At 44.1% G+C, this 22620-nt stretch overlaps 1 protein-coding gene across 1 annotated transcript in view; it reads left to right on the top strand.

Moving 5' to 3' along the window:
• The first annotated feature begins 15527 nt into the window (after nt 1–15527).
• LOC124606238 (serine/threonine-protein phosphatase 6 regulatory ankyrin repeat subunit A-like) overlaps nt 15528–22620 on the top strand; it is a 156314-nt gene continuing 149221 nt past the window's right edge. The window contains exon 1 of the mRNA XM_047138213.1: nt 15528–15656. Within this exon, the coding sequence (XP_046994169.1) occupies nt 15528–15656 (129 nt within the window). The remainder of the gene's footprint in view (nt 15657–22620) is intronic.

Raw genomic sequence — 22620 nt, forward strand, 5'->3', positions numbered from 1 at the left:
CAGCAGACCTGGACTCAGGTCTCAATGTAGTAGTGATGAACAGAAGGCTAAAATGTAAGTGATTAGTTGAGAAGAATCAAAACACAAAGAAGTACATAGGAATGACGAGATATGCTTTACGTTCTCTAAAACTACCAATACAGAAGTAAGGAATATCTCAGTAGACAGTACAGTTGAGAAGGAGTTGATATCTCTAAAATGGGCAATCACAGGAATTGGACAGAAAAACACACTAACAAAGAAAGTAACTGAAGAGAAACCAAGAGTAACACAAGAAATGCTTCAGCTGATCAACGAAGGAAGGAAGTACAAAAGAGTTCAGTGAAGTTCAGGAATACAGACATATATATACAATCAAAAAATGTTTTGTATCACCCCAGTTGACAGAACTCCGAAGATAGACGTTGCCTATGGATATTGAATCACAGACAAAGTCCCTTTGACTGTTCAGAGATGTCACTAAATCCGCCCAACGACTTTAACAACCATACATGAGCAGCGCCCATTAGACGGAGGGGTTCCGACAACCGATCACTTCCAGTCATTCCACCAGGAGGTGGTACACGGCTCGTATTGTCTGAAGTTCAACCATGCCTAGACGGTCAACACCGCGGTCCGATCGCGTCCACATTGTTACTTTGTGCCGGGAAGGGCTCTCAACAAAAGGAAGTGTCCAGGCGTCTCGGAGTGAACCAAAGCGATGTTGTTCGGACGTGTAGGAGATACAGGGAGACAGGAACTGTCCTTGACATGCCTCGCTAAGGCCGCCCAAGGGCTACTATTGCAGTGGATGGTTGCACCTACGGATTATGGTTCGGAAGAACCCTGACAGCAACACCACCTTGTTGAATAATGCTTTTCGTGCAGCCACAGAACGTCGTGTTACGAATCAAACTGTGCGCAAAACCCCGCACGGTGTGTAACTTCACTCCCGACATCGATGGTGCGAACCATCTTTCCATCCACGACACCATGCAGCGCGGTACAGACGGGTCCAACAACGTGCCAAGTGGGCCGCTCAGGATTGGCATCACTTTCTCTTCACCGATGAGTGTCGCCTATGCCTTCAACCAGACAATCGTCGGAGACGTGTCTGGAAGCAATCCGGTCAGGCTCAAGGCCGTAGACACTTTCCAGCGAGTGCATCAAGGTGGAGGTTCCCAGCTGTTTTGGGCTGGAATTATGTGGGGCTGAGGTACAACGCTGGTGGTCATGGAATGCGCGGTAAGAGCTGTGCGATACTTGAATGCCATCCTCCGACCGATAGTGCAACCATATCGGCAGCATAATGGGGAGGCATTCGTCTTCATGAACGAGAATTCGCGCTCCCATCCTGCACATCTTGTGAATGACTTCTCCAAACATGTTGCCAGTGTATAGGTATCTTCAATGCATTTTCCTTTTACTGCTTTCTCGAGGGACACACCCAAATTTTATATGGTTTTGGAATACTAATGTGTTGACGTCAGAGTTTCTTAATTACACTTGACATCACACATATCGGTAAAACTTCACCTTCTCTGCACTGTTTGTGCCCTGTTCCTGTCAAACAAAGTCAGCCACAGGATACAAGATACACAACGTTTCCTGAAACGCAGGGTGTTAAGGGAGTTTTGAAATGGATTTTTTTTTTTTTTTTTTTTTTGCCTGGGAAATAACCTGAATACCATTTATTCAGGTAAACAATCTGGTGTCCACCACATTTTGCGCTAAAAACGTATCGCTGAATAACGTATCGCACCGGACAGTTTCCAAAACTAAATGTCACGATATATTATTGACGGCTACAGCTAGCTTTAAACATAGAAACGAAACAACAGTTCATTTAGTGCTTAAATACTAACCAAGCACAGCTCAAAACAAATTAACTGTAGCAATAATATAATTTGATAGATACCAGGTGTATCTCATTAATCGTATTTTACAGAAAAACTTTTAACCTGTATTTATTCAAATGTATGTGATCCTCTACAGTTTTTACTCTCAACAGCTCCCTCTATCTCCACGGAAGTTTTTCCTTGATGTCTTAATGTATGTCCTATCATTGTATCCCTTTTTCTACTGGTTATTTTTCATATAGCCCTTACCGCGTCTATTTTGAGGAGAAACTCCTCATTCCTTATCATTCCACCTAATTTTCAACATTCTTCTATACCACTATATCCTCAATGATTCGATTCTTTTCCTTTCCCGTTTTTCCACACTCCATGTCCCACTACCATAGAATGCTGTGCTCAAAACGTACATCCTCAGAAATTTCTTTCTCAAATTTAGACCCAAGTTTGGTAGTAGCAGACTTCTTTTGGCCAGGAATCTCCTTTTGCCAGTCAGCTCTTTATTTCTTCCTTGTTTCGTTGCTAATGGTTTACTTTGCTGGCAAGGTATCAGAAATCCTTAACTTCATCTACCTTATGATCACCAATGCTGATATTAAGTTCCTCACTCTTCTCGTTTCTGCAGCCTCCCTTTTTTATTTCATCTTTCTTCGATTTACTTTCTGTCCATATTCTGTACTCAGTAGACTGTTGATACCATTAAAAGTATCCTGCAATTCAAATAACTTACGGGTTTGCAGCCGGGTGACGTCGTCGACCACCGCCGATATTTCGACAGGAGCACACCCTGCTATTCTCAAGAGGAAGCAATGTGCAAGGGAATTTAATACCTCGGTTCACAGAGGAGAAACAAGGAAGGTACCACCCACAGAAGAAGTAACCACAGAGTTAACACAACCGAAGATAACCAACATCAGAAATATCGATACAGACTATTAATTAACAGGTGAGGTATCAGTAATTCTGTCCTTCTGTTTTTTGATGAGAGGCAGAGCCGGATTCCAAGCAGATAACCAAAATCCACCATCTCTGATTATAAGGTTGCTTGATAGTTTGATTTCAACAGCTTCCTTAATAACACTATCCCAATAGCTGGACGTGCAATCCAGAATCTCCGTGTTGTATTCCATGGGATGACCGGTGTCAAGGCAATGTTCTGCAATAGCGGATTTGCTCTGCTGTTGTGAGCGTGTTTGACGCTTACGTTCAGTACACCGGTCTTGCCCAGTCCTGATTGCCTGACCAATAAATGACATGCTACAACTGCAAGGAACACGAGACACACCAGCCTTACGCAAACCAAGATCATCTTTTACGGACGCCAGCAGGGCCTTAATCTTAGAAGGTGGTCGAAAAACACATTTCACATATTTCCGCAAAATACGGCCAATCCAGTTGGAAATGCTTCTTGCCTAAGGCAAAAAGGCCGTAGATTTAGGTGCCACTTAGTTGCTATCGTCACTCTCACGTTACACAGAAGGCTGATAGTGCAATGGACGTTTGATCAGCCTCTCACTATAACCATTCTGATGAAAGGTGTCTTCGAGATGTGATACCCCAGCTGCTCAACTTTCAGGGTCTGAGATAACGTGGGCCCTATGAACCAAGGTACGAACTATCCCTTCATGCTGAGCTGTATGGGGACAACTATCAGCTCGCAGATAAAAGTCGGTGTGAGTAAGCTTCCCTTAAAAACAATGTCCCGACGTACCATCAGTCTTCCTTCTGACCAACACATGAAGAAAGGGTAGGCATCCATTTCTCTCCACCTCCATAGTGAACTGAATATTCGGGTGGATTGAATTCAGGTGTTCCAAAACCGGTTTAAATTCTCACTACCATGTGGCCAAACAACGAAAGTATCGTCTTCAGAGACTGAAAAGGTGATCCTTGCTCTTGATCTGTGGGAGTTTATTAACCGTTGATCCGTATCGTTTAGGGTCTTAAATATGTGTTTGTTTAAAGGAGTAATCACAGATTCCTATTCTTTGTTAAGGAATTCTTAAGTTATATACCAAATATTACGAGTGCAAATATTCTCTCATTGTTACACTTGCGTGTTCTGTGGTTTGCACTGAAGGATGTGACAATAAATGCAAATCTGAAGTGAAGCGTTGAGGGTAGGTGACATATGGGACAGATGTACATTAAGTGTTACACCGTTAAGGACGATTAATCATTAAGAAATATAACCACAGATTAAAGAAAATTCTTCTAACGCAATTAACATCAATAGCATATAATTAAGTCACGTCTCAGCAAATGCATCATAACCAAGTCTTTCAGTTCTATAACGATGTTGGATCGTCGAATACGCCGGACTACCGACACAGAAGGCTAAATTTTACCAAACAGCAATTTCTCCAAACCTAGAACTATTTTAATTGTTTACAATACTTAGGTTATCATGAACTACTCTAATTCGCATTTTTTGGGCATAACGGTGAAGTAGATAATTAACCTCTTATTTCATTCTCCTGAAACATTGAGCAGCAGTAGACGCTCGGGCAGTTCTTACGCCATCGTAGCTCGGGAAACAGGATGGCTCCACCAGGAGGAGGAAACATTTACCCGAACTGGAAAGGGAGGGAACTCGTCTAACAAGAGCAACTAAGTTGGACGAAGACCATTTGGCGATTTTTAATTATTACCCAAAGCTTGCTGGCCAGCGGACGAAAATTACAAAGGTAGCTTAATTTGTGCTCACAAGAACTGATAACTTCTGCAAATGAGATTCCGGCAGAACTACCGCCGTGGTAGCAATACGGGCATTCGGGACTGAGGGGAGCCAATAGACCCAACGTTTCAGACAGACCCAGCAACCGACATCAGTCGTGGCTAGGAGGATTACCAAACAGAAACTCTAGCACTACCTTAAAGATAACTAAATAGAGCACTGATATGCCACGGGGAACATACTCCCTAACACAAGAATATGCACATAGTAACAGTGACTAAAGTTAAATATGCCTATGTCCTAAAACACTACAGATATTAGCGAACATTAACATAATCCCGCATTTCAGACATCCATAACATTAATGGACTATAGTTTACTCTATCTCTCCGTCAGACAGTGCAGGGTTATTTAAAAATTTTAGAACGAGATTATCCGAACAGTGACCGACGCCATCCGTGGGGAAACAATGGCTTGCAGAAGATCCACAGCAAAAAAAAAAATATTCTTCTTGTTTCCTTTCTTTACGACGCGCGCCTTAAGTAAGTCAGCATGGCGTATCACAAACGCAAGGCAATTTCCGATCACAAACTCAAAGCATAGAAAAGTTGCCACACGGTTATTAATATCTCCCGCAACACCGGGAGACTGACCCCGCCAGACGACGACCGTTGTACTAACTAGATGAAAAATCTTACTTTCAGTAACGACAGCACCTTCTGGAGGTTATTGGCAGCTGCAGACGGACTTCATAGCTTCCCCAGCCCATGACCGGAAACCAAACTTTGTTCACAGTTTTAAGGCCTCTTCTGTCCTCACGCCCCGGGTTTTTGGGCCCATCCAGACTTAGCATAGAGGGACCGAGCGTCCCGCTGCATAACGGTCGTCCAGGCCAAACACTCGTCTCAGCTGCCTCCTCCGCCCTCGGCACGGCACACAGCGCCTCCTCCTAGCGGGCGTGCTAGCAGCACGCTTGCGGAGGCTCCGCAACGCCCTCCAAAAAAGGGCGGAAACTCCAAACAGCAGTAAATAAAGGCAAAAACAGGAGCCGTGCGCGACACTGTTCACTATTATCTCAAAAAAGTTAAAATTATTTGTAGTGTGGTGTAGTTTTTTTCTGAATTTTTCAGTTAGTTCAACAGGTGAGTGCGGAGAACAATGACCAAATCAAATTGTAACTTCTAGAATGTCCTGCTACGTATTATTGCTCAGACATTAAGGACGTAGATACACCTTATGATTTCGTTGAGTTCTCTATTTTGCCACCTTCGTTGAGGCTACCATGCAAGGTTCTACTCCGTGGCACAAACTAAATCACCGAAGCCTTTATTCCTTTTGCAGATCTAATAACTTAGTTGTGTACAATAATTGATCGTTAATTGGATATAACGTTCTTACAGGTGGTGACGGATCTCGCCGGGCCAATGTTGCTGTACAAGCCTCAGAATGGCTGGACCTACTTACACTGGGCCATCCATTCCAGAAACGTCCAGGTAATTTAAGCATCTGATCCGTACTGTGGGAAAAGTTACTAACACTGTTTTTATGAATGCCAGAGTTAACTGTGGAAAGTAGCGTAGCTGTGAGCAATAGTTTGTCAGGAACGCGCCATTATTTCTTTTACAGTAACTACTCTGAATTTTGAAACATCTATATTCACATGATTACTCGACACTTCACAAGTAAGTTCCAGGCAGAGGTTCAATCGAATCACTTACAAGCTATTTCTCTGTCGTTACACTCTCGGACAGCTTGCGGGAAAAACGAATAATTCAATTTCTCAGTGCCCTTTTGATTTCTCTTTGTACTATAATTATCATCCCTACCTATGTTCGTGGGCGCTAACGAAATACTTTCACACACTGAAGATAAAGTTGCTGATTGATATTTCATGATAAGAATAAAGGGACGTTTCTGGTAAGACGGAGTCAGTTGTCGAGCAGGCACACGTGCAGCAGTATCGACATAGGCTAGTTACGCCGCGTTATTTTAGGAGGAGAATGCGTTTGCGCCTTACTGTGTATAAAGCCATTGATAATATTGCAGTTACTACGAAGAGCGCAGTAGGTGAGCAAGTTATTCTTCATGGTCCTTCAGTGTTTTGTTGATGCGTACTGAATTTTACGCTTACTAATGCTGATGCTAGTGTGCATGGTAATGGTTGAATTACTGTGGCTCTAGTACGTGGTGGTAAACTGGAGACTGTATCAGGGCTGGAGACTTAACAGCTGAGAAGTTATTGCTTATCGAACATTTCAGATAAGTGAGGTGTATAACAGAGATCCTGGTTCATCTTACTGTAAGTCTTCAATGCCGTTGGTTCTTAGGACAAGCAATCGTCGTAAAGTAAATGAATCAGAGTCTGTGTCAGTACGGCTTAAGGGTGCACTGAATTGTGCAAAGATTAAAGTTGTCGGTGGTGCCACGCATTATTATAGAAACTGAATCAAAGCACCTGTCCTTCCATTATTCTCCACTTTACCACCACGTACTAGAGCCACAGTAACCCAACCATTACCATGTGCACTAGAATCAGCATTAGTAAGTGTAAAATTCGTAGTAGCAGCTATATTATCCTCCTCATCTCAGAGGGGGGAACAATGCCAGTGGGTGGGAGCTGTGCTCCAATCTTTGATTATATCAAAATAAAAATTCATTTGCTGCCACTTGCTTCAATATATTTCTTCGATATGCTAGTGTACTATGTGCGGCGTTCTAGGTACTTTACGTTGCCTAGTGGAAAGAAAATCTCTTTGCTTTAATAATCGCCAATCCAATTCGCGTATCATAACCGTTGAATTCTCTCGCCTATGTGATTAAGGGCTCACACCACACAGCAGTTCTCCAGAAGATGGCGGACAAGAGTAGTGTAAGCAGTCTCTGTAGTAGACCTGTTACATTTTCTAAGTATTCTGCCAATAAACCTCAGTCTTTGGTTTGCTTTCCCCACAGCTTTATCTATGTGATCGTACAATTTAATTTATCCGTAATTGTAATCCCTAAGAGTATAGTTGAATATACAGGCTCCAGATTTGTGTGTTTTATCCTGTAACTGAAATTAAGTGGATTCCTTTTAGTAATCATGTGGACGACTTCACACGTTTTATTATTTAGAGTTAGTTTCCACTTTTCGCACCAACAGATATCTAGCCTACATCGTTTTACAAGTTGTTTTGATCAGCTGTTACTTTATTAGACGGCAAATGACAGCGTCATTTGCTAACAATCTAAGAGGTTGATCAGATTGTCCCCTAGACCGTTTATGTAGATCAGGAACAACAGAGGGCCTAAAATACCTCCTTGGAAAACGCCAGATATTACTTCTGTTTTACAATGACTTTCCGTCAATTACTACGAACTGCGACTTTCTGACAGGAAGTGACGAATGCCGTAGCATAGCCGGGACGATGCTTCATAGACATGCAACTTGAAATCGCATTTGAGGAACGTTGTCAAAAGCCTTCTGGAAATCTAAAAATATGGAATGACTCGGTTTAATCCAAACGCATAGGGTGTGTAGATAAAGGTACCAACAAAACATAAGACCGTTGGCCGACGCCTTGCCCATCGACCCTCTCATGGCATGAAATGCGGGTGCTACTCCAAGATCACAGAGTAAAACGTCGCCGTGGGAAATGGAAACGCGGAAGATGTGTTCCAGTATGTCTTGTGGACATCAAATGGCACATTATCAACATGCAGTTCTATTCAGACTGTGAAGAAGTTTCAATGCCATATTTGCGGATTATTAACGAGTATCACTGGAACTCTTGAGTAGAATCTGAAACACGCCAGATATCTTCTTAATTTTGTCGTCTTTAGTTACGCTTTGCTTCTTGTGTCGAAGGACAGTCAGTCAATCAAGAAACGAAGCAATTAACTAATTAATAAATCTTTTGGCAAAAATTCGCTGTTTTCCCTCTTGGAATTTAAGTCCTAGTGTGTCTTTCAAACTAATAATGTTTATAAGAACTAGTTTTTGATTGTTCTCTGCTAGACCTATTCATAAATACAGCTTTTGTAAAAATTGGTCAAGGTATTGATTTTTAAAGTCTGTACTGTTCACAAAATATTTGACGTAAAATAACCTGGGAACTTTGCATCGTACCGAGAGCGCGTCTAAAACCTCGCATTCATTTTCTCATTTTTTTGCGGAATGGATTTTCAGTATCTTAATGGGTTAACGTTTTTATTGAGTTATATTGATCATTTTTGCTGGTCCCTCTGGGCATTCATGGCAAACTACCCCGCCGTTCCTTGATCCCAATGGCCAGTGAGCACGGGAAATTCCGACTAAGTGTTTTCAGAGCATCCTGAACGCCTGATAGTCACCAGGAATTTTCATACTTCCAGAACGACCCAATAGGAGAATGTCAAAGAGTACCGACATCGAGCGGTGAAACTTCAGACCTGGTGCCGGTGTGGGCAGCTCAGCACGGTTTCCAAGTGTCACATTTCCGCCCTCTTTTACTGTCAAACACGCGCTTACACGGCTACGTATCTCATTCAGCCCTCAAGAAACCGTGCATACACTGCCGCGTCTGCGCTCTTAGTTTCTTGGCACCTTTTTGGGGGCTGTACCGCCACGTGCTCATACATTCTCTTTCTGATTTTTTGTTGCTTTCAGCCTGATTTTGCTTGTAACCTAGCTGTGCAGCAACGCAAACGCTCGCATGTGCCCCTCTAGGCTTCAAAATATTGAGAACTGGGGCTGCAGTGACCCTACGGAGGTTTAGAGGTGCCTCTCTTGTAGTGACCAGTACAGTGATAGCTTTCCCACCGGGGCACTGTGCGTCAGAAGAGTTGTCAAGTGCTACGGGAATCCGTCGGAGGTGAAGATGGTTCCAGCAAGAGGAATGGCTTGCATGTAAATTCTTTATTACTCCAACAAACTACAGCAATTACAGGCACACACCTTCGTCCAGCGGTGTGACTCTGCGTGACTCATCGCGTTGAAGTTCCACAGGCGTCGTCGGGCGTCGAACTTTATGTTCATTGTGACGTGAAGCAGTCTCGCAACTACAGCGTTTACTGCGACCCCAGTACTGCCAGTGCCTTGGATGGTCGGCATATCTTGGCAGTGCTGCGTCAGATGTGGTGGCCTAAATGATGTTACGCTGTTGGCGGGGCGGGATGCCAAGATGAAGAGGTTTTGTGGCGCTGGCAAGTGCCCATTGCCCCAGTAACTTGGGGGAGCCTCATCCAAAGACAGACTTGGGCAGGAAGAACGGCGGCTTCGGGCTGGCAACCAACACTTGACGGACATCGATTCCAAACTGGTTGCGTTGCCATGCCCAGTCTAGCCAGGCAGTTAGTTTTCATACAAGAGAAAGCAGGTCTTGTTGCAGCTGTGGCGGGACAGGGGCCATGTCAAGCAGCGTCCTAATATCTCGAAATGGTGCTTATTTCCCCAGAAAACGACGGAGCTGCTGGCCTGGCGTAAGTGCTGGTCTTTCAGAAATCTGGAAGAGTTCCGATTTCGGCATCGGACATGGGCTTATGCCCGCATCACTACACTCCCATATTCTAGAAATAATTTGGCCCATCCATTTCTTGGGCAGCTGAAGTCTGATTGCAACAGAGGACCTGTTTCTTCATTTCATGTTTTACAAAACAGCAGTTTGAAGCACAATTTGAAACTTAGATCCCGTATGTCTGTGTAGTCCGTTGCCTATTGATATTTACACTGTTGTCACAGTTCCACCTTCTTCGGCTCAGACATTGACACAGAATCAGTAATTTCAAGTCTCTCTGTAGTTCATATAATTGTCAGTTGCTGGTTCCGTAAACTACGCAAAATTTCTGTGGTAGAGACTGTAGTAGCTACATCTACATAGACACTTCGCAGGCCAACATACGGTGCGAGGCGGTGGGTACCCTGTAACACTATTAGTCATTTCCTTTCCTGTTCCACTCGTAAATAGAACGAGGGAAAACGACTGCCGCCATGCCTCCGAATGAGCCCTAATTTCTCGCATCTTATCGTCGTTGTACTTACGTGCAATGTATGTTGGCAGTAGGAGAATCGTTCGGCAGTCTGCTTCGTGCCGGTTTTCTAAATTTTCTCAACAGAGTTTCTCGGAAAGGACGTCGCCTTCCCTCAAGCTATTCCCATTTGAGTCCTCGGAGCATCTCCGTAAGACTTACGTGTTGTTCGAAAACCCGGAAACAAACTTCGCAGCTCGCCTCTGAATTGCTTCGAAGTCTTCATTCAATTTCACTTTGTACGGATCCCAGACTCTCGAGCATTACTGAAGAACAGGTCCCACTAGCGTCCTATATGCGGTCTCTTTACAGGTGATCCCCTCTTTCCTTTCTCCCAGTAAACTAAAGTTGACAATTCGCCCTCCCTACCATTGTTCTCACATGCTCCTTTTATCTCGTATCGTTTTGCAACGTTACGACCATATATTTTCAACTACTTGACTGTGTCAAGCTGGACACAACTAATACTGTACCTGAATATTTCAGGTTTGTTCTTCCTGCTCATCCGCATTAACGTACATTTTTCCACATTTAGGGCTATCAGCCATTCATCGCACCAACCGGAACTTTTATCTAAGTCATCTTGTATCTTCCTTCATTCAACTTCGACACCTTTTTGTACAATAGGGCATCACTAGCAAACAGCAGATTCCTGCCCTCACTGCCCGCCAGTTCTTGTATGTACCATATTTAGAGAACAGCGGCGGCTCTGCACACTTCCGTGGGACAGTCCTGACGATGCTCTTGTCTATGATGAACACTCGCCGCTGATGACAACATAATGGGTTCTGTTACTTAAGAAGTCGTCGAACCACTCGTATGTGTGAGTACCCACTGTGTACGCTCCTATCACATATCTATCAACTTATTTCCTATGCTCGTACCTTTATCAACAGCTTGCAATGGGACACCGTGTCAAATGCTTTCCGGAAATCTAGACGTATCGAATCTCCCTCTGACACTTCATCAATAATTCGCAGTAAATCATCTGAAAAAAGGGCAAGCTAAGCTTTGCCTGAGCAATGCCTTCTAAAACCATGCTGATTCGTTGACATAAGGTTCTCAGTGTCAAGAATGTATACGTGATACATGTTACCACATTTGACTCTTATCACATCATTCACGCTCACCTTACTGATTCGTGCACAATTATCTAAGCTGTCCCACTGAGAGTCTAGGGGAAGTTACTTCATAAAACACTTACAGTCCACGACGTTCATTTGTACCCGTCAGATATCATGTCGCATTACGAAAATATGTACCCGTTCTTCTTTCCGTGCTATTGCACGTAACCACAGAAAGTATAATAGTCCAGTAACAGGGTACTGTTTGTTTACGAAAAGGAGGTAGACTCTTTTTTGTCTTGTGCAGATATTGAGAGTATGTTGTATCCAAGTTTTTGACCTCCAAATCCCTCGAGACAATTTTTTGTGGCCAAAAAACAACGAAAGTTTGGCACTTTTTTCAGGTTTTCGCCTATTACTCGGGAACTGTGCACCCTATTGAGAATTTTACCAGTAAAAATATGATACGACATTAAATTTGGCTTCGAATCATTTACTCAAAAGTTAGAATCGGTACAACCGTTTGGCCGCAATCGGTTGTCAAAGTTTGGTCATTTTTAGGAACTTGTCTGTAAAGTCAGCCTCAATGACTCTAACTATAAAACGGCTAACCCAAATGAAAAATGGCAATTTATCAATTTAGTAGAGCACGAAATTTCATGTTACAATATCATATACTTTTTCAGTTTTATACTCTTTTAAACGTCTATATATCTTGAAAGCCGAATTATTTCCATTTTTTTTTTCTCGTAAGTCAAAGTTATTCAATGAAATGAAATTTCTAATGGAAAGACATAAATCTGTCCCACATTCAGATGTAGAGGTATCTGTAGATCTCTATCGATTGACATGTCCTAAAACAGCAGAGGCCGCCATCCCGTCCGTTCCTTTGATATTGTTTCCATTGGTAGCCACACTCAATCTTTCTTTTTTGTCCGGGAGACGCGGTAACAAAAGTATGTAAGCGGAGCAGACAAGGACGAGGGATCACAATGGCCAAGATATGAGCTGCGAATTGGAAAATCCATTGAGATAACCGACTTTGACAAAGGGCAGATTATTATTAAGCAGAGCCTGCGAGGGAGTATCTGGAAACCGGCGAAGCTGTTCGAATTTTCCAGTGCTACTGTCGTGAGCGTCTACTGAAAGAGGTAGAAGTCCCAGTGAAACTATCACCTGCCAGTGAAACTATCACCTGGCGCTATATGGTTGGGCACTGCCGACACTTCAGAGATTGTGGGGTTTGGAGACTTGTCTGCTCTGTACAACAGGACAGGCGGTGACGTGCGGCATCTCTGCCAAAAGAACTCAGTGCTGGTGCACGCAAAAGTGTTTTTGAGCACACCGCTCATTGTAGATTGTTGAAAACGGAGCACTGCAGCAGACCACTCCTACATGTTCACATGTAGACCCAACGACGTTGTCATTTACGACTGCAGTGAGCGCGGTATCATTGGGATTCGATCATCGATCAATGGAAACGTGTCAACCGTCGGGGTAAATCACTTTTCTGCTACACCAGATCCATGGCCGTCTCCTCAAACGCCATTATCGAGGTGAACGGCTGGTAGAAACATGAAGAGCGCCACGGACGCAGGCTGGTGGGAGCACTAGTATGCTGTGCTCAGACATTTTAATGCGCTTGCGTGGGCCTGTGGTAATAAGCGAAGACATGCTGACAAATGCGAAACATCTGCAATTCTTCATGCTTGATGTCTCCATGACGGCGATATCATCTTCCAGCAGTATAATTGGCCGTGCCTCTGAACTAGACTCGTACTGCATTGGTTTGAGAGCATTCTAGTGAACTCATGTTGATGTGTCGGCGACCAAATTCGCCCGATGTAAATCCCGTGGAACACATTTAGGTCGCTATCGGGCGCCATCACTGCGTAAGCAAGTCAGAGACCCATTATTTGTGCGAAATACGAGGGTTGTTCAAAAAGTAAGTTCCGATCAGTCGCAAAATGGGAACCACAGTGAAAACCAGAAACGTTTTATTTGTAACAGTTAGGTACACCTTCCACCTGCTTCTCTACATAGTCGCCTCTCCAACTTCGAGTATTGTCGTAGTGTTGTACCAACTTTCCAATATGCACGTAATAGAAAGCAGCCGTATGTGCTATCGGTCAGTTATCTGCACTGGTCTGCTGCTCATCTATGGAAAAATTTTGTCTTCATAGCCAGCGGTACTTGTGAGCAAAGATATGAGTCACGGGGAGCAAATTACGGACTGTATTGGGGGTGATGAAACACTTCTCATCGGAAACGCTGCAGGAGCGTCTTCATTGCCCCTGCAGTGAGGCCCTCCTACTTGGCGGGAGAAGCTATTGCCTACGCATCTGTACGTGCGCACTGTTCATTCAAAACTGAAAAGAGCGACGAAAGCATACTAGAGACACAGCCCAACACATCTGTGCAGAGCTTTACCGGATTTTCCCAGTGGTTTCCATTTCGCGACCGATCGGAACTTACTTTCTAGACAACCCTCGTACTTGTCCTGTACTCAGACATCTAAGGCAACATACCTCCGTAACCTACCAACAACCTGACGGATTCCTGGTTCGCAGATTCAGTTATGTATTTCGTTCCAAAGACGGACAAACAAGCTATGAAGAAAGTGCTCACCTGCTCTAGGTTTGGTACATCAAAGATAAGTTTTGTGCCATCTCTATGATATATGAGAAGGAGGATGAGAAGATTAGTGTTTAACGTCCCTTCGACAATGCGGTCATTAGACACGAAGCACAAGCTCGGATTAGGGAAGGATGGGGAGTGGAATAATTCGTGCCCTTTCAAGCGAACCATCCCGGCATCTGCCTGAAGTGATTTATGGAAATTACGGAAACTAAATCGGGATGGCCGGACGTGGGTTTGAACAGTCGTCCTCCCGAATGCGAGTCCAGTGTGCTAACCATTGCGCAAACTAGCTCAGTATATGAAATATGAAATCTGTTTCAGAAAGCACTAAACATCCCGAATCAAACTTACATTCGATAGCTACCCAAGTGATGCTTCGCAATGGGGAACAAGGTCATCATTTAAAGCTCTCCCCTTTCTTTATCAGGTACCATTTTCGATGAAGACACAAATGCTGCAGCTGCACAGGAGAAGTTTCTGGCAAATGAGAGCAACAAGAAGCGCTTTATTGTGACGCTCATTCGGAAATTTGAAGATGGAGGTATTTAAGTGCTAAAGGCAGCATAAGATGCGGGTTCATTAATTGTGTAAACAGTCCTTCCCCAAGTTGCTGACAGAGTGAAAATCGTGATCGAGAACATTGACGGGCCGGCCGCGGTGGTCTCGCGGTTCTAGGGGCGCAGTCCGGAACCGCGAGACTGCTACGGTCGCAGGTTCGACTCCTGCCTCGGGCATGGATGTGTGTGATGTCCTTAGGTTAGTTAGGTTTAAGTAGTTCTAAGTTCAAGGGGACTGATGACCACAGCTGTTAAGTCCCATAGTGCTCAGAGCCATTTGAACCATGTTTTTGAACATTGACGGCTCCAAACGGGTCGACAAAACAAGTACAGCAAATTGGTCTTTCATAAACAGGGAAGAGGGAAACAGCAGAAGTGTGGTACTCCAGTAATTGTTTCAACTTCGGTCCTACATTGCCCTTTTATACCAAGGCTTCACAGGATGTGATCCTACATCATCCTTTTTGTGGCCAAGGAAAAGGAAACACCTCAAAGTGCAGTCTCTCGAGATATAATAGCAGAGGCAGGAGAACAGCTGATGGGAATTCCAGCTACGCGACTTCGGACAAGCTCAAGTACGAGCCTTATATGAAGTCTGCCCCGAGAAAATCTTTAAGACTTGAAAGGCTGCTGCCATCATCGGACTCAGTAGGGTGGAATTTATTGAGATCCTGTCATCAAGTGCAATCTCGGCACGAGGAGAAAATTGATACACGCCCGTTGGACCGGATGAAACACTTAGGCTTGTTTCCTGTGATGATAACGAAAGATGCGGCACCACGCACGCTACTGGAGACGGTTTCATGCGCCTGCAAAACAGGATGCACAGCAGTATGTGGATGTAGCAAACAAGGACGTAACTGCCCCTCCACGTGCAAACGCTGTTGTGGCTTATCTGGTGAGAACGCCCCAGAAATTGAGCTCGAAGAGGATGAGGAAGATATCGGAAAATATGTTCCAGGACGAGGAAGCTGATAAAGGTGTCGCAATGGATCCTGAAGATGGGATGCTCGACCGGGACCTGCCACAGCCTCTCAAACGACCTCGATAGAACTGAAATTTTGTAACATGTCAATCTCTTATATGAAAATTGTCCTTCTTAATATCGTCATGCCCTTTCATTTGTTCATTTGTACAAATTTGTATATTACTCATACGTAAATATGTATCGGCAATTAAAATGTACATGGAGAAGTGTCGGGACAATATATAATTCCACCTTTTACGCAACGACACAAACTCAGCATAATAGGCTGTAGGGTGGCAGGACTGGACCAAAGTAATATATCAGGCAATCACCATCGACAGTTGCACCGAACATTTTATTTGGTACCTTTAAACAAGAGAACTTGGCAAATAAGACCATCACATGTTTAAAACTACAACACATCTTAAAAATTGCCATTCAGGCGAAAGTAAATTACTTCAATTTCATTCATAAAAAAGCGGCTTCGGACCAATAAGTCAAATTTTATATACTCTAGATTTTAATCAAACTGAAGGACAATTTACTAAAATTCAACTAATGTACGCTCTCATAACGACAGTGATTGTTATTGCCAAAATAATTCAGAGTTAAGGCAACAATCAGATACCATGGCACACAACAGGTTACTTAAACGGTAGGCACCATATAATTAATCATATAAACCATAAAATTTCATGTGAGCAAACAAGCTCGTGAGATTCAACAACTACGCTCAGCTGTTTCCAATACAGGCTCGACATGGGCCCCGGACGGGAGCAGCAACGGTCACGAACGGGCACGAGAGAATCCCAGAACTAGTCGGTATCTACAACAGATTGACATTTGCCTTAAATAACTAGAAACACAATAACTCATTACAACACATCATCAGTAAATGAAACTAATTACAATATCGATCTACTGTCATTGACGGAATTCTAGTACCACCATCAACAGAATCCGTTTAGGCTATTAAACACACAATAACAACTGGCCTCTCCATAACTGGTAAGAATTTAGGAAACTACGAATTTCAAAATTACACACTATTAGTTCAAACAGAACGTATCACTAATGTTATTACAATTCAAAGATAAATATATTCAGGGAAATATTTTATGTACATATATGTCAAAAGTAACTGGACATCTGAACTCCTTGGTGTGATAATATACAATAACAAGGTGCTACCTAAACATGGGCTAACAAACAGCTTTCAATGGCGGTTAAACCTGAACAGTAGGGATCTACAACGGAATGTCTCAGCACTCCAGGCCCTCGTAAACGTTGAGGATCACACAACATACACCTTAAAACATTACGTATTAAAACAATTAAAATCAATGCATTGAAGGCCAGACTCAGTACGAGTAGCGACGGCCACCCAAGAAGATACATCAATCGCCCAGAACCCAGTAGTGGGTTCCGATCATAATTTACAGGACAAGCAATGCCCTTACCCTCTTGCTGGTTTGACGAAGACAGCCGCCGCAGATACCGATGCCAGAAGACATAAAGTAAGCGGAAAGAAAACACCAACGGCTTGCCAGTAACGTCTCTTTCCACGCCGACGATACTTGGCACTGCTGCGTCACCAGGGTTACAGCCGCTTTTAGACGTGCCCTGCTTGATGGCTGATACTGGTCCTTAGCTGTCCGCCATAGTTCCCAAAACACCGTTACTGCTCGGCGTCCAAAAGCAAAATAACTCCCTCTTTCACAGCTTTTCCTGTCGCTCCCGATCGGCCCGGTAGGTGGTGCCAGCGCGCGCTCTGTGCACACCGCAGGGAAGATGACCCATTCCGGCGGCGGGAATATCGCTGATCGAGCAACACGACTAACTTGGTTTTCATTTTAGCAACCCAGTCTTACAAATTAAGGCACGGATAAAAATAGATTAAAATGAATTAAAACGACATATATAGAAAAAAAAGGTATGCGCTCATTAGACAGCGCCGGCCGGAGTGGCCGAGGGGTTCTAGGCGCTACAGTCCGGAACTGCGCGACCGCTACGGTCGCAGGTTCGAATCCTGCCTCGGGCATGGATGTGTGTGCTGTCCTTAGGTTAGTTAGGTTTAAGTAGTTCTAAGTTCTAGGGGACTGATGACTTCAGAAGTCAAGTCCCATAGTGGTCAGAGCCATTTTATTTTTTTTAATTTATTTAATTTTTTTTTTTCATTTGACAGGCTTCATCCCACTGTAAATTTCATTTCATTGTATAACTTAGACTTTCGGAGAACCAACAAAATGGAATTACTTTGGCTTTCAAGTTATATGAATGCTTAATAGTGCCTAGAACTGAAAAACTAGATGTTTTGTAGCATGAAATTTCAAGTTCTATAACGTTGGAGCCGACGTGGTAGAAAGGAACGAACTCCCTCAATTGAGTGCGACCAAACAGCTGGACCGGTTTTGACATTCGAGACGCTCATTAGACGCAAAATTTAATCTTTTTTCATTCTGGCAATGGTAAAATTTTCAGTAGGGAGCATAGTATCCGAGTAATAGGCGAAAACATGGAAAAAGTCCCAAAATTTCGTTGCTTTTGGCAACAAAAATTTGTCCCAAGGATTTTGGTGGTCAACCTGGATTCAACATACTCTAAACTATATGCACAACATAAAAAAGTAAAGCCTTCCACTTCATTTTATGCGAGAAGAAAGCCATTGTTGTTACGCCTTTACCGGACTATAAATCGATAACCTAGTTATCCCACTTCACAAAATAATAAACCTATTGCAATCTAAATTAAGTATTATGCGGTTCTACTGGACACAATACATACTGGACAAATTCATAAAAAAAACTGAAATCCCACCTACAGTTAAATAATCTTGACACCACGTATACACTCACTCTAAACAAATTTCTGTTTTCATATCACATCACTCAGCAGCAGTAATTTCTCCATGTTCCCCGTTCTGAATATCATCTATTAACCAATTACACATGATTACTAAAGTCATTAAAGTTTGCGAAAGGTCAAAGGTGCCAAAGATCCCCTGCACTTGACCAATCTTCACCGTGTCGGATAATAACCAGACGAAACGTCTAAATGCATCAATGGAAGAAAAATATACTGGTCTATGTTCGACCTAGGCTATAAACCGACCAAATCTTTGAAAGGCTTTCTCTAATAACTCGGAGGTCAAATATTCCATCTTTCAATTCTGGGATGGTTTACTGAGGGCACACAAATAACTGGATACTCTTTAATGAATTTACTTACCCATGCCTAACTCTATAAAGTGGAGCCGTTTTGGTCAGGTTTCTTATTCACTCCTAGACGCCTCGCTACAGGTGATGCATGGAAATATCGGAGCAGGCACAAAACCAATTTCTTGCGAACCACTAAGTTAGATTCATTACCCCCAGAACATACAACTTTCTATCTTAATACGTTGTTCCGTATTAAGATGCAAAGTTCCTTTGAGCATGCATGCATCTTCGAAGGAACAGTCACTGTGACGACTGCAGCCGTTATGAAATATGTGAAATGTATTCGCAGTTGCGAATATGGACAACCATCAGACGACAGTGAAAATTTGTGCCGAACTGGGACTCGAATCCAGATTTCCCGCTTATCGCGGTCGCCTTACCATTAGGCTATCCGAGTACGACCAAACTTCCATGTCGTCAACCACGTGTCTACAACATGTGTTAATAGATCTGCTTTATGTATTCCCTTACAGTGTACAGATTTTAATTAAAGTCGCTAGCGCATTGACGTTATTGCAGTGCCTGTGTTGTTCAGAAGTGTGCTTAAGTCTCCGAAAGAAAAATGCTTACTTCTCAACAACACAGGCACTACAATATCGCACGTATCGTACGTAAATATCGTATAGTCAACTAAAGTTAGTTTGTGTATGTGTATTTGATTCTTTTCTTTTTGCCTGAATAAAATCAGTTTTTTTCTGTAGTTGATGATAATTTTAGGACATAGCATGTACCTTAAGGAGAGGATTCTGATGAGTGAACAGTTTTTAAGATTTACGTGCGTGCTTTCTGAAGACGTAGTCATGTAGTTATGCAGCAGCAAATGGATGAGCCGCCACGAAGGGGGGAGAACACATTTAGAGAATATGTTCGTCTAATTGGATAATTAACTGTAGAAAGATATTAAGCGCCAAATTCATGAAAATGTGATAAGTGGTTTGAAAGGTGCAGAAGACCGAGCAGGATTACGTAAGAAAAGTGCTACATCCACTGTGAATTCCAGGTGGTTACACTTGCCACCAATATATAACAATTGTGCTAAGTTGCCTGCTGATTTCATACCAATGATGCAATGTGCCCTTCATTTGTGTTTGTTTCATTTTCTTGCCGTGATAAGTGTATGCATAGACTCCATTCTGTCCTTTTTTGTGAATCACCGCTCTTCAACTTATAAGGTATGTATATAAACATTGCGTGATATTATGCTAATGTACAGTCGTAAAACACAGTCATATAAATGAAATATTATATGCCTGCATGTTATATACTACAGGTTGGATCCCTAGAAGCGTTTTCCTGTACAAGTGCGTTTCCGTGTCCTATCGTTGTACTTTTCACCGTATATCTGCGTTGTTTACCTGCCTTTTCATAGTTTTTACCCCAGATTAGCTGGGAAGTTTTTGGTGTGCGTAGTCCTCTCGTGCTGGGCCCCTAGCTACATCAGGCAGACCCATGTCTATCATGGTGAAGTCCGTGGAGCAACCTTCGCGGCTCTCCGACACTTCCACCGCCGCCCCTTGTAGTGAATCGCGTAGGAGACGCCGCTCGCCCCTGGTTGCAATCGCGCCTGATGCTCCGCCCACCTCGCTGTGGGCGAAGTACCGCTTGCATCGAGCCAACCGCCACAAATCGCCGGTGGATACCACCTTCACTGAAACTTATCACCGTGATCACAGTGACGACTGCCCACCGTCCCGTGTCAGGGACCGTTCTTCCGTGTCGTCGTCGTCCAACGACTCACCTGACCGCTTAGTAATTGATCTCGTATTGAGGCAGCGAACGCCTCGGCTGTGTCTGACCACCACCCGGCTGTATCTATGAGTGCACCTCTTCCTACGTTGCCCTGCCACAGTGGTGAGTCTTCTGTGCACCCTTACCGAGTCGGAAAGTCCTCTAGCCGTCGCTCCAGGCGCTTCTCCACCCACGCGGGCCGTGGTGGCAGCGGGTCAAGCTCCGATACCTCCCTCCCGGGGGACGCCGCACCGAATGGTCCTGTGGATGAAGAAATGACTCCTGCTCCCAAACCTCCTTCTCAAGAGACTCCATCAAGCCCTCTGAAGAAAGATACCTCCTGTTGTGGTGTAAGTCCGCAGCTCGTGGTCGTGCGGTAGCGTTCTCGCTTCCCACGCCCGGTTTCCCGGGTTCGAATCCCGGCGGGGTCAGGGATTTTCTCTGCCTCGTGATGACTGGGTGTTGTGTGCTGTCCTTAGGTTAGTTAGGTTTAAGTAGTTCTAAGTTCTAGGGGACTGATGACCATAGATGTTAAGTCCCATAGTGCTCAGAGCCATTTGAACCATTTACTGTGGTGTATAATCACACAAATTATGCAAAACTGAACACTGAGCTCCAGTGGCTCATCTTCAGCCAATTGCTTGCTGTTTACCAAGAACAAGTGAAATACCTGCCCGACATTCTTGAATTTGTCAAATCAAGGGCGATGTCTTATTTTATCCACCAGACGTCGAGAAATCGTCGAATCAAAATCGTCATCAAGGATTTGCCACCAGAGTTTAGGGCAGAGGAGGTCAAGGAGGAACTGTTTTGCTCCATTTCGAGGACCCTTCACTTCACCAGTATAGCAAGAGAGGTCCTGAGACCCAGCCTTTGACCCACTGCCCTACCTATGTCGTCTCCCTTTCCTGGAGGGAGACCCTAGAGGAGGTTTACCAACTCTGGAACCTTCTGTGCACGAAGGTCCAGACCATGTCGTATGAGGGCCGAAATGGGCCCATCATCTGTCACAAATGCCAACGTATACGACATACTTCGAATTACTGCTCGCTACTGTTCTGGTGTGTTAAGTGTGCCAGCCCACATTTAGTGGGAGAACTGCACGCTCCGCGCCTTAGAGAAACCTACACGCGCCAGGTTTATGGGCACGACCCATGATCCTCACCACAAGGCATCCTAGAGGGGGTGCCCTGTCTACTAGAAGACACTGAAATCTTCATGTCCTCCTAAAAGGAAACCAAGAACCAATAGACTTCTCCCACCACAATGGGACACCACCAACTTCCCTGTTTTGCAGGGCCAGTCTGCTGCACCTCCCTCAGCAACTGCTGTGGTACCACCCACTCAGGCCACAGACGTTTCTGAGGCACATGTTCTCCCTTCTGCTCAGACTCCCATGACATCCTTTGCTGCTGCATCCCGGTCTCCCCCTCATTGCCCATATTCCATCATGGCTTCCACTGCTCACCAACTACAGGAGCCAGCTGCAGCCCCCTCTAGTCGACATGCGGCTATATCCCAGTCCTCTGACCCTACCCCTGCTCTGCCTACTACTAATCCAGCCCATGCCCACCACAGGCAAAGCAGCTCACCTGGGACCCTCCCCCAGTGGCAAAGACTGATACGTCCTTTTGGGAGAACATGTACGAAATCCTCCAGCTTGTCTACTTTTTCATAAAACACCACATCTGGGCTGTTATTCGTGACACTGCCCACAAAAACCGTCGGTCGGAGGACGTGCTCTCCAAAGTTATTGCCTTAGTGGAAAGGCTTAGTCAAATATTGTTATAATGGCGGTTCGACCACCATGCCCCCACCAGACCCCTTGGGACATTTTCATCTGCATATTTAATGCTAATGTCATCAAACAGATGGAGCTGAACACCTTCCTCTATGACCATCGTGCAGATATTTTACTGGTCACACACACCTCAGATTGGTGGACGATA

Source organism: Schistocerca americana, chromosome 3, assembly GCF_021461395.2.
Source record: "Schistocerca americana isolate TAMUIC-IGC-003095 chromosome 3, iqSchAmer2.1, whole genome shotgun sequence".
Taxonomy (NCBI): domain Eukaryota; kingdom Metazoa; phylum Arthropoda; class Insecta; order Orthoptera; family Acrididae; genus Schistocerca; species Schistocerca americana.